Genomic DNA, 13,333 nt, shown 5'->3' on the forward strand with positions numbered 1-13,333 from the left:
TTCCCACCACTGGCTCAGTGGGGAGTTCTCCCCGAAACTTGCCGAGCCCGCTGGGGCCTTTCCTGGTCCCCGCCGTGGGTTGCTTCCTACCCCTTCACCCAGGCCGACAGCGGTCCCACCTGTGGATGCAGGTCTGGCTACAGCAGCATTGTTGGCAGGCATGGCTTGGGAGACAGCAGTGGCTGGGGCAGCGACAGCTTCTAGGGAGGCTGCACAGTGCAGCTGGCATTGCGGTCTAGCTCATCGGGGAGACAACAGCGGCAGGGGGTAACTGGTTTGGCGCCTCTTGTTCCAGTTGCAATGGCTGGGGCTCCTATGTCTGGAGAGGATCTCCTTCTTCTCCAGCGGCCCACCCCAACTGAGCAGCCCTGCTGCCTTTTATACCTGGGCTGCATTGTGAGCATGCTCAGCAGGGCTGCAGGGGAGGGGCGTTTTCTACCCAATAGGTGAGCTCTCCACCCCCTTGTTCAGTGCGGGGCTGGCCAGCCCTGTCACAGCTGCACAGAGCTTAACAGTAAAACTTTGCCTGCTTAAGGAGTGACATTTCTAAGAAAGGGACAACAATTCCACCAGTAACTACTGTATAGCATTGCAGAGATATTATACATGCTATGACATCTACCTAATGTAACATTCTTAAAGAGCACAAACAAAACAGTATTTATTTCTATGAACAAAATCTGCACCAGCCTATTTTTTGTTGTAAATGAAGTAGAAGTGCAATTGTGCAAAACATGGACATATCTTCAATTCCTTAAATTATCCCAGTTTATTCAGTGCTTTCTCCATGACATTCAGATAATTATTCTATAATAGGCAATTGATTATTTTCTTTAGTATTCATATATAATAAATAATAATTATAACAACTATCAGTATTACTTATATTATAAAAATGCCTAATATGTTAGTTGCTGTACAGACTTATGGGAAAACACAGCCCTTGCTCCTCAGGGCCCAAACAGTTTCTTTCAATTACAATTGCAGTACTACTTGGTAAAACCATTCTGCTAGATCAAAAAGCTCATTCTGGACACAAGATGGTGACTTTATAGGAGTTGTGCCTACAGATACAGTCTAAAAGTGAGAATACTTGCATAGTTCTGAATTCTGCCACATGTGTACACAGATACAAAAAGAAATCTGCAGCTTCTAAATCATTAAAAAAGCAAATATCTCCAAAATAAACATAGATTATGTGTTGGTTCAAGGGAGGGTAGTGGGTGGGACAGACACGGATTTTGTTTGGTTGCCTAGGTATTCCAATGACATATGCTATAAAAGAAGCTTCATAAGGAAAGTCAAAAAGCTTAATTCAAAAAGCACCAAACAACATAAGCTTTTGCAAAAATAATAATTTTAGTTCTTCTGAAAAAGAACCAGAATTGTTCACTGTGATAATATTAAGCAATGTATGCTTTAACAGTTCTTACAAGAATTACAGTATTTGTTTTTCTTTTCAGTTATTTTCTAAAGACATTTTAGAGAGACACAAACTGAATGGGATAATTCAATAGAAACACATACCCTTTTCTCTACTGCCACAAAACTTGTAAACTGGGTTATGATGGAGTTCTCCATGCTGAGATTAATAATCAGGACTTTCAAAGTATGTTTCTTCATCTAGAGTGTTATATATTAACAAGATATGTTTAAAAAGAAAGCATTCATGTGAAAACAATGATATTAACTAAAATAAATACTAGTGTCAAAACTGAATATACTCAATATGTTCTGATGCCCTCTGGATACAGGCATATAATTAAGCTCAGCTCACAACTATTTCTACAGAAGGCTTATATGTTTCTGTTTGTATGCCTTATTCCCTGCTTCCTATTTAGAAGTTCTGAAGGGAGAGGGGCTCATTCCATGAGGAGTAACAGTAGTTCCAATTAGGATTTTTAATTCGAACTACCTACTCTGTGGGCTGTGGGCACGGAGTTCAGACTAAGGGGGATTTAAAAATGGTGATGCCCGGAAACATGCAAATGAAGCCCAGGATATTTAAATCCCGGGCTTCATTTGTAACTCCGCTTGCCCTCATTACCCTACCTAGCTCGAACTAACGATCTAGTGTGGACATACCCTGAGCTACTTGCAATTTATTCACTTGTACTGTGGAAGAGGAAACTGGAACTGGTAATTCTTAAAGAAAAATGGCACTGGAATGGCCTAAGTCAGAAGTCAGTCAGGGCTGTATAAACTAGCTACTATGGTCTTGGGCTTCCATCTCCTTCCAGTGCAGGCATATGACTATCAGATCCTAGATCAGTGACAGGCATTACTGAAACCTAAAGGGCAGCAGATCAGCAGCACAACTTTCCCTCTTCCCAATAAAGCACGATGTCTTGAATCTATGGGGCACCATTTGTATCAAGTCAGGAATGGAAATGCTCACGGGCTCAGAAACATCCTGTATCACAGGCAGATTGCAACACGCTGGGACCTCTCTGAAAAAAACAGCCTTGTTTGCCAGAATCTCAACTTTCATTTAATTAAAATAAAGTAAGCCTCTAGCCCCAAACTGCCTCACCTGGCCCTGCCTGTGCTTCATCAGAGCTCCCCCGATACCCTCCGTCAGCCTGCTGTTGCAGTGCAGAGGCTGGGGTAGGCAGGCTGGGGGCTAAACTGCCTGTCCTCCCAGTGCTGGGGCCACTCTAGTTGCTGGGTATCAGGATTGGTGTCTCAGTGGAGGGATTGGCTTCCTGCTTAGGGGTCTCACTGGCAGACTCACGGCACTCCTCTCTAGTACTCTGGGGCCAAGGGAGGCTGAGGCAGTACTGCCCACCAGAGATCTGGGGTCAGGCTCTCCGGAGCACTGGGGCAGGCTGGAGCCGTGCTGCTTGACAGCTTTCTGGAGCTCCAGGGCTGGGGGAGGTGAGGCTGCACCACCAGCCAGCTCTTTGAAGCTCCAGGGCCAGGGAAGGCTGGGGTGTGCTAACTTGGTTTGGGGGTGCGATCCTGGGGCAGAGGGTAAAGGCCAGCAGCCACATTAGTAGGCAGAGCTGGGCAGGGGCCAGCAGTGGCCACACTGGGGAGGGGCGGGGCTCTGGTGGGCACAGAAGAGGTAGGGCTGGGCAGAGCTTGCCTCCTCAAACCATGGACCTCTCCTGTTATGACTATGAAGAAAACCTCAAAAATGTGACCTGGGTGTAATTGGTATGGAGATTTCTGTTGCTATACAGAGCATGGACCTAGCTCTGAAAGGTGAGATTGGCCTGTAAGTTTTCAGAGCTACTGGCCTCTTACCCACTCACTTGAGTGAGGTGTTACCTCAAATGCCCAATGATGATAATTTAAATGCCAATATAGTTAACTATTTGTAAGGAAGTAGTATGGGAGAGTCACAAATGTGCAAAATTTACAATCTGTGAAATAACTGTCTCACTTTGATGCCTCAAGATGATGATATTTGGAAGATACCATCACTTATTTATTCCTCCCAGTCAACTCCAATTTGCCTAGAAGAGCATACGGGCATATTCAAGTCCTAGTGATGGGGAACAGGGGAGACAATCTCAGGAGACCAGTGGAGCTCTAAACAATTTTAAACACCTGCCTGATTTACTGTGATGCAACATTACACAGACTCACATAGGCATTATTTTGTGGGCAGCATGTTGAAAAGTACCACTACAAGTTGCACCTCCCTGGTCCAGCACCCTTGGGACGAGAGCTGTCCCGGACCAGGGAGTTTGCCAGACCAGAGGTGGTCAGTGCTCCCCTGCTGGCTGCCCTGCTCCTGTGCTCCTCTCCCTGTGGCTCACTGCCCTGCCACTGGCCCCACTAAAGCTAGCCCAGCATGGCTCCCCTCCTTGCTGCTCACTTGCTTCCCCAGAGTTTCTTGGGGTTACCAGTGAGGACCACTTGGCTGCTGCCAGTCCCATTGCCACACCAACCCTGCTGCCCTCTGGGTTCCCCAGCCAGGGCCGTCCAGCCACCTTGCCCCACTGCTGGGGCTGCCCCACTGCTGCTGGGGATTCCAGCCTGCTCGCCTCCACCAGATCCACTTCAACCAGGGCTTCCTGGTGGAGGCTGCCTGGTCTTCCCAGCCCTGCTGCCACTGGGGGTTTCCCAGGGTTCCTGGATGAAGCCACCTGGGCACGTGGCACTGCTAATGCTGGGGGTTCCCCAGCTCGAGGAGGAGCTCACAGCCGCCACCTGGCCCCCTGACTCTGGGAATTCCCTGGTTGGGATTAGGGTTCCCCAGCCACCACCTGGATTCATTAATGCCAGGGGTTCCGAGCCAGGGTGGGGGTTCCCCAGATGCTGCCTGGCACAGCGGGGCTCCTCAACCCCGGTGTTGCTTCATGGCTATTTGGTCCAGTAACACCCCCTGGTCCTGCCAGACCACAGAGGTTGCTGGACCACAGAGTCCTGGATCTGGGAGGTTCAACATGTACTATGTTTTTCCACCACTCTGACTCCAGAGCTTGGTACTGACTCTTGCAAACTTTTCTCACATAGGGTATGTCTACACTACCACCCTAGTTCGAACTAGGGTGGTAATGTAGGCAACCGGAGTTGCAAATGAAGCCCTGGATTTGAATTTCCCGGGCTTCATTTGCATATTGCCGGGCGCCGCCATTTTTAAATGTCCGCTAGTGCGGACTCCGTGCCGCGCAGCTACACGCGGCACGGACTAGGTAGTTCGAACTAGGCTTCCTATTCCGAACTACCGTTACTCCTCGTGGAAGCCTAGGAAGCCTAGTCCGAACTACCTAGTGGGACTACTCAGATGAGTACAGTTTGCAGGATCAGGCCTTCACCCATACAAGTAAAGATTTACAGGATCATGTCTTATGTCTATAACCGGATGTTTAACTGAATGTTGAAAAATTGGAAGGTGTTCAGAAAACAGCTCCAAGAATGATCTGAGGTGTAGAAAACATACCTTCCAGTGAGAGACTTAAGAAATTCAGTCTGTTTGGCTTATCCAAGAGAAGGTTAAGAAGTGACTTGATCACTGTCTACAAGTATCTACACAGGTAAAAGATTTCTGACAGTGGACAACTCTTTAACAGACACTAAGTAGAATTCATCTAGGGATGTGATGGGTTATCTATCACTTGAGCATCATATTAAATGCTCATAATAGTCCATTCTGGCCTTAAAACCCATGATATTCATATTGTAACCTTCTAATTTCCATTTCCAAGTCAAAGATTCTCTCCACTTCTTCTCTTCCCATCTCTTCTCACTGAATCCCTTTAACTGTTCTCGTTTTAAACATAAACTGAAATAAAACAGAGATTCCTAGTTCATATTCCTATCTTCAGAATGACAAACCTCATGTTCTGTTTCATTTTCATGAAGTATCCCGTTTTCATAGTCCCTAATGAGGGCTCTTGCTGTGAGTTTGTGGAGCAGCTACATTAAGGAAAAAAAGACAAGTTCAAATGATCACCAATCTAAAAACTTGCATTTAAAAATTTCCATTTGACGTATTAGAACTTCCTCTGAATGAAGAGGGGTAGTGGGGAGGAGGCACTGAAAGCCAGGACTCTCAGCTCTGTACAGCTCCCCATGAGGAACCCAGCTATCCCTCCTAGGCTCTCAGCTCTTTTCCTCCTCACCCGGCTTCTCACATCCCTAAGCAGAGACCCTCGTGGGCACAGCCCAGTGGGGGAACCAGGCTTTAGCTATCCAGCTTTTCTGTCAATTTCACAGTTCTAGCACAGCCTCCTCCCCCCTCCCCCCCCGGCCTGAAACTGAAAAGACAGCCAACAGCCGATGCTAGTAACACAATGTCTACAGACACTGGAGGTGCGTCACCAGCTTCCCCATTGCTGGAGCTACACTGACGTAAGCCTTATGTCTCTTGTGGAGCGGAACTATGTCATTGTAGTAGGGCACTTATATTGGTGGAACAAGGCTATAGTGCAGGGTAAAAGGGCCTTCTTGGGCCAAATCTGGCCCACCAAGCAGGTTGATCTGGCCTGAGGAGGTCCTGCCACTCTCCTGTGCCCAGGCCAATCAGGGCCTCGGGACTAGGGAGGACATGATGCTTAGAGTCAACCCTAGAGGTTGACTAAGTGCCACGTGCTGGAGGGCAGGGAGCGAGAGACTTTGTGCCCCGCCCCCCCCACCCTCAGGCCAATCAGGGCGTGGGAGCAGGGGGAAGAACACAACGTCTTCTCTCACCCTGCCCATGCCCTGCAAAGAGTGCACAGTGCTTAAAAGCACCACATGCTCCTTGCAGGATGGGGGCAGGGTGGGAGGAGATTTTGCGTGCTCCTCTCGCCCGCAAGCTGTGATTGGCATGGAGGCGGGGGAGCGTGCGAAGTCTCCTCCCACCCAGCAAGGGGCTCAGCACTTAGAATCAACTGCCAGTTGCTGCTCAGTTGGCAGGTGACTCTTAGCAAGGCTTTCTCTTGCAGGGCGGGGGCAGACTTCGCATGTTCCCCCTGCCCCCAAGCCATGATTGACCAGGGGGCATGAGAAGAAGCACACAAAGTCTCCTCCCACTGCCAGGGGGGCAGGTGCCCAGAGGGAACCACCAGCTGTTCAGAACAGCTGGCGGGTCTCTCTGGGAGGGGCAGGGGCAGGGGCAAAGATTTCATGCACTTCCCCACCCCTAGACCAATCAGAGTCTGTAGACATGGAAGCATTGAAGTGTTCTGGCCCTGCCCCTTCTGCCTGAGGCCCCTCCCCTTCTGGGGCGGGCCTGGAGCCACTTAAAAAATTTCTGAAGTGATCTCTGGTCAAAAAATTTTGCCCATCCCTTCTTTAGTGTGTACAAACATAATCAGGTTGACGCAAGACAGCTTATATCCACCGAATTGTGTAGTGTAGCCCAAGCCTCGGCTCTTAGAATTTTTCCAAAATGCAAAGCAAATGCTGCTGCATCATCCCCAGTAAACATCACACCAACATCTGAAACTACCGAGGCAGCCCCAACAAATTCCTAAAATGAGAAGAACCACCTCTCGCACAGGTAACTTTATACTTTCTAAGTCAGTCTGGGTCAGCAAGCATGGAGGAAATTGGCTCATTTATCCCACATGGGTCAGTTGCCTTTTTAAAAGCTTCTTTCATATGAGGCTAAGGTTCTTTATTAAAACAGCAGAAGCAAAAATGTTGAAGACAGGGGTATGTGCGGTTTTAAAGCAACATGTAAAACGATCTGTATAAATAACGTTGGCCTGACTCACTGTTCCTGTTGTCTTCTGTAATTCAGTGGTTGAGATCATTGCTTGCAATTCTTGGTCATTTATTAGTGCATTTAAAGTGGCCTGAAAGAAATAAGAAAAATATTCCTCTGATTTTTCCCTACTATTCTTTGCTATCAGCATTTCTGCAGTGATGCTCAAGTTTCCAGAAATGCGAATAAAATTTGAGATGTGAGTGATCAGATGCATATCTTTATAAATATATTCCATGATACACACAAGAATCTAGAGAGAAGAGTCACAAAAATTGAATCCTGAACGTATTTAATCATAATTACATGGATATCACATATGCCATCTTTGCTGAGAAGATTATGTGCCATTACACCCCCTACTCTTCATGAAAATATTATTATATGAATATGGCATAAATAATATGTTTTATGCAAGATGGGTCATGTGAGATCTCATTGGAAAGATTATTTTACTCAATGTGATTATCCTATTTGTATGCATATATCACTTCTGTAACTGGAATTAGGTATATGGACCCTGTGTCGATTACAAGTGCTTGCACCTTTGGAACATCCACCAGACAGTAGGCATTCAGCCTCGATGGGCCAATAGCAAGGACAATAGGACTGTGATTATACTAATCGCTCTCCTTCCTGAGAATTTTCTTGGGATGCTGCTTTGACATTGCAAGGTCATGTGATCATGTCACCTGATGCAGATATTCTTTCCCTGGAAGGTGGGGGAATCAAACTAGCAAACAAAAGATTTCCATGATATGTACATTCTATTTAAGGCTGGGGAGTGAGTTAATCTTGGTTCTTCTCCATTGCCATCCTGCCCAAGCAGGAAGACTGCTAAAAACACCTAAAGAAACAAAAGAACTAAGCTAGGGGGCAGGGAGAACAGGGCGGAACCCAGCCACGAAAGATCAACCTGCAAAGCAGTTACCTGGAGATTTAAGCTGCAAGCCATGCAGTTTACCTTCAAGAAACTCTGCAATCTACATGAAATGACATTTAGGATGAGAAATTAATATTTGTAGCTAATTTCTTTAATGTATACAGCCTCGTTTGCATGTTTTGTTTTATTTGCTCAGTAATCGGTTTGGTTGAGTTTACTAGCCCTTTTAACAGGAGTGTGCAATAATTTCTGAGGGGGCACCATTCCAAGAATTTGTAAGTGGTCATGGGCCACACTTTTCTGCAATATTATTGGAGAAGGTTGTGGGGCCTGGGAGGGAGTTTGGATGCAGAAGGGGGTTGTAACCTGGGGCAGGGCAAGAGGGAGTGCAGGGTCTGGGAGAATGTTTAGGTGCAAGGAGGAGGCAGTGTCCTAGGGCCAGCTGCTGGGAAAACATGTCTCTGCATACCCCTTGGCTGGGGGCAAATGGGACAGCGTGTCTTTGCATGCTGCCTGTGTCCACAAGCACTGCCTCTGCAGCTCCCATTGTCCAGAACTGCCTCTCCCCAGCCAAGCAATGCACAGAGACATGCCTTCCCTAGCACACAGCCACTTTGAGCAGCTTGTGGGACCGCAGTAGGCAGGCAGCTTGTTTGAGTGCTCCACTGGGTTGCAGGACATTAGCAGCCTGGAGGCTCATAGTGGGACGAATCCAAATATTTGGTGGGCTGGATCTCACCCACAGGTTGCATTTTGTCCACTTCTGCCTTATAATCACTTAAAATTCACCTTTTGTAGTGAATAAATGTGCTTTTGGGCTATTCTAAACCCAGTTTGTGCAATTCATAATTGGGGGAAAGGGAAGTTGTGCATATCTTCCTTCACATCGAAGGTAGGGGCAAATTTCATGAGGGGGGTATGTTGCATAGATCTCTATACAATGTAGGACAATATAATTTTGAGTTTACATTCCAGAGAGTGTACGCACCTGAGTGCTGGGCAATTCCTTGATCCGAGTCCTCCTAAGCTTATTGCATGATTCGACAGGTGGGAGTGTCCCTACCTGTGTGTGTGCTAGAAGGGGGCTTGAGAGTGTGACACTTCCCATCCCCATGCTTTAGGAAACTGGCTTGTGAATGTAAATATGCAGAATTTGAAGATGCTTTGGACAAAATACCTCATGTAATCTATACATTTTAATGTTATAATCTGCTGGATCTGTATAGCTTATTTTGGTGCATGTATCATTCTTGTATGTACAATTAGAACTATGAAGTATGAGATTGTTTATCATTTTAAATGTGCTAATGGTGATTGGGAAGCCTTAACGATTGAGTGGTCAACTTGATGGCTGTGTCTAGACTGGCCAGTTTTTCTGGAAAATCAGCCACTTTTCCGGAAAAACTTGCCAGCTGTCTACACTGGCTGCTTGAATTTCCGCAAAAGCACTGACTTCTTACTGTAAGAAATCAGTGCTTCTTGCAGAAATACTATGCTGCTCCCGTTCAGGCAAAAGTCCTTTTGTGCAAAACTTTTGTGCAAAAGGGCCAGCATAGACAGCTCAGATTTGTTTTCCGCAAAAAAGCCCTGATTGCGAAAATGGCAATTGGGGCTTTTTTGCAGAAAAGCGCGTCGAGATTGCGCGTCGAGTGCTTTTGTGGAAAAGCATCCATGCCAATCTAGACGCTCTGTTCTGAAAATGCTTTTAACGGAAAACTTTTCCGTTAAAAGCATTTCCGGAAAATCATGCCAGTCTAGACGTAGCCAATGATTTGTGAACAAATTGTCCTATAAGTCCAAGGGTGATTGGACAGGTAAGACTTGTGATCATACCACCTGGTACTAGAATTCCATTTTAACCAGACAATTTTCCATGGAAGGGGGACTGGAGAACAAAGGATAAGTGTCCAGGGGAAAGTCAATTTAAGCAATGAGAAGCTATCATTCCCTTTGTCTTCGGCTGGCTTGGGAACAAAAACAACTGGAGACCCAAGACAGAGTAAAAGATCATCTTTGACTTGAAGGCTTACCTGAAATAAGAACAGCTTTTAGGGTGAGAAACTGTTTGCAGTAAGTTTCAGTATATGAGAATTAGCTATGTGATTTATTTTCATTAAAATTCTGTAATTTACTTTGATCTGTCTGTTTTCACTTGCAACCACTTAAAAGTTCTTGGACTGCATTGGAGACAATTTTTTATTTCAGAATGTTGAGAAAGCTACTGGGAGGAAGCTGTTCTTGATTGATTTTAACAAATAGGGAGGAACTGGTTGAAAATGTGAAAGTGGAAGGCAGCTTGGGTGAAAGTGAAAATGAAATCACAGAGCTCATGATTCTAAGGCATGGTAGAATGGAGAACAGCAAAATAGAGACAATGGATTTTAGGAAGGCAGATTATAGTAAACTCGGAGGCTGATAGGTAAGGTCCCATGAGAAGCAAGACTAAGAAGAAAAACAACTGAAGAGATCTGGCAGTTTTTTAAAGGGACATTATTAAGGGCCCAAAAGCAAGCTATTCCACTGCATAGGAAAGATAGAAAGTATGGCAGGAGACCGCCTTGGATCAACCAGGAGAACTTACATGATCTAAAAATAAAAAGGAGTAATAAAAAGTGGAAACCAGGTTAAATTATAAAGGATGAATATAAGCAAACAACACTGGTATGCAGGGGCAAGATTAGAAAGGCAAAGGCACAAAATGAGCTAAATCTAGCTAGAGACATAAAGGGTAACAAGAAGACATTCTACAAATATATTAGAAGCAATAGGAAGACCAAGGACAGGGTAAGCCCATTCCTCAGTGAAGAGGGAGAAACAATAACAGGAAACTTGGAAATGGCAGAGGTTCTTAATGACGTCTTTGTTTCAGTTTGCTAGTGGAAATGGGGTAGGTTTAGAAGTTAAAATAAAAAAGAAGTTTTACATTACTTTAAAAAGTTAGATGCCTTCAAGTCACCAGGGCCTGATGAAATACCTCCTCTATCAACTCTAGGATGCATCTGAGCCTTGAGCTTACATCTTTGAAAAATCAAGGAAGTTGGGAGAGATTCCAGAGGACTGAAAAAGGGCAAATATGGTACCCATCTATAAAAAGGGAAATCAGAACAACCCAGGATACTACAGTCACATTAACTTCCGTGCCAGTCAGTTTAACTTCTGTGCCAGGGAAGATAATGGAGCAAATAATTAAGGAATTGATCTGCAAATATCTGAAACATAATAAGATGATAGGAAACAGCCAGCATGGATTTGTAAAGAACAAATCATGTCAAACCAATCTGATATCCTATCAAACAAAGCTATCTTTATTTTCTTTGTAACCATTTTTTAAGATCTATATTTGCTAGCAGTTAAGAAATAGAGCAATAGCCATTGTAACCATATGATTTATAAGCTTCTTTAATAAACCTGTAACTGTTTAAGCTTTAACCTGACTCCTTCAGTTGCTGCAACAGAACCAAGCACAATTTAAAAGAACTCCAGCCGGTCATAGGGAGCAGACGCAGGCAGAGCTGGGCATTTGGATCGTGTCGTCTCCAGGGGACAGATCCATAGGGGCATCCGTCAGCCTTCCCTAGGCTGCCCGCTGTGACGGGACCTGGGTCCTAGCAGCTAAAGACATGGGTGTAATAAGCTCTCCCTGCAAACTCTGGGGCGTCTGTCAGCCTGTTGGCTGCCCGCCGCGAAGGGACCCCAGTCCTAGCGGTCAAAGACACAGATGTTAAACTTTCCGGGGTGGCCGTCAGCCTTTCCTAGGTTGCCCACTGCGAAGGGACCTTGCATCCCAGCAGTTGAAGACTCGGGTGTAACATACACACACACACACACACACACACATACACACACACACACACACACACACACTGCCCTGACCACCGGCTGACAGTGTGACATTGTTGCAAACAAAGCAAACATGATTCTGGGATGCATTAACAGAAGTGTTGTGAGCAAGACATGAAAAGTCATTCTTCCACTCTACTCTGCACTGATTAGGCCTCAGTTGGTGTATTGTATCCAGTTCTGGGCACCACATTTCAAGAAAGATGTGGAGAAATTGGAGAAAGTCCAGAGAAGAGCAACAAGAATGATTAAAGGTCTAGAAAACATGAGCTATAAGAGAAGACTGAAAAAACTGGGCTTGTTTATTTTAGAAAAGAGAAGACTGAGAGGAGACGTGATAGCAGTTTTCAAGTATCTAAAAGGGTGTTAAAAGGAGGAGGGAGAAAATTTGTTCTCCTTGGCCTCTTATGAGAGGACAAGAAGCAATGGGCTTAAATTGCAGCAAGGGAGGTTTAGGTTGGACATTAGGAAAAAGTTCCTGTCAAGGTGGTTAAATACTGCAATAAATTGCTTAGGAGGGCTGTGGAATCTCCATCACCAGACATATTTAAGAGCAGGTTAAACAGACACCTGTCAGGGATGATCTAGATGGTGCTTGGGACTTGATGATCTCTCGAGGTCCCTTCCAGTTCTAGTGTTTTATGATTCTATGAAATCCTACTGTTTGTACTTAATAAAGACACTTTTGTTTACTATCAAGCCCAGTGTAAATAATGTTACCTGAGGGGAACAACCAGCGTACTCATCCTTCTTTCTTTGATAAAGGGGGCTCACCTGAATGAACTTTCACTGTGTAAAACTTTTACACAGAGAAAGACAGATTTATTTGGAATTTTGCTCCCTTTTGGGGGTTGGCTTCCTGGATGCTATGCCCTAGAATGGTGATTTTCAAAGTACGAGTCCAGATCCAGTACTGGGTTGTGGAAAGACAGGCATTGGGTCACCTTTCTGTAAAGTAACAGGGTGACAAGCGGGGGTACTAAGGCCAGCTTCCTGCCTGTCCTGGACCACACTGTGCCATGGAAGGAGTCAGCAGAGGGTCCAGCTCCTAGGTGGAGGTGAGTAGTCAACTCTCACAAGATAAAAAAGCAAAACAAGCCAAGAAACGAAGCCAATCCCCTTTCAAAACAAGCCTAAAATGAGCTCTGTCCATTTTTGCTCAGCAATGCCAGGAGACATACTAGGAATCGGCCAATGGGAGTGTGGAGCCAGAGCCTGGGATGGGGGCAGCCTGTGGAGCTGGTCCTGCTGCTGGCCACTTCCAGGGTGCAGTGCAGTCCGCTGTGGAAGAACAGGCAAGAAGCCTTGCCTTACCATCCCACTGCATCATTGACCGGGAGTTTAAACCCCAACAATCACTGTCCCCAACCTGAGCCCCCCCCAAACCCAGAAACCCTTCCTGAATCCAAAACACCTCATCTCCAGCACCATCCCATAGCCTTCACCCCCAGACAGAGCCCACACCC

The 13,333-nt window shown here is 45.7% G+C and overlaps 1 protein-coding gene across 1 annotated transcript in view; it reads right to left on the reverse strand.

The window, feature by feature from the left end:
• The window catches only part of LOC149525869 (protein mono-ADP-ribosyltransferase PARP4-like), an 87,234-nt gene that overhangs the window by 19,380 nt on the left and 54,521 nt on the right, over nucleotides 1–13,333 (reverse strand). Inside the window, 3 exon segments of the mRNA XM_089775612.1 lie at nucleotides 1,528–1,623; nucleotides 5,290–5,370; nucleotides 7,155–7,235. Coding sequence (XP_089631738.1) covers nucleotides 1,528–1,623; nucleotides 5,290–5,370; nucleotides 7,155–7,235 — 258 coding nt within the window.

This window comes from Pelodiscus sinensis, chromosome 1, assembly GCF_052426305.1.
Source record: "Pelodiscus sinensis isolate ZL-2025 chromosome 1, ASM5242630v1, whole genome shotgun sequence".
NCBI classification, from domain to species: domain Eukaryota; kingdom Metazoa; phylum Chordata; order Testudines; family Trionychidae; genus Pelodiscus; species Pelodiscus sinensis.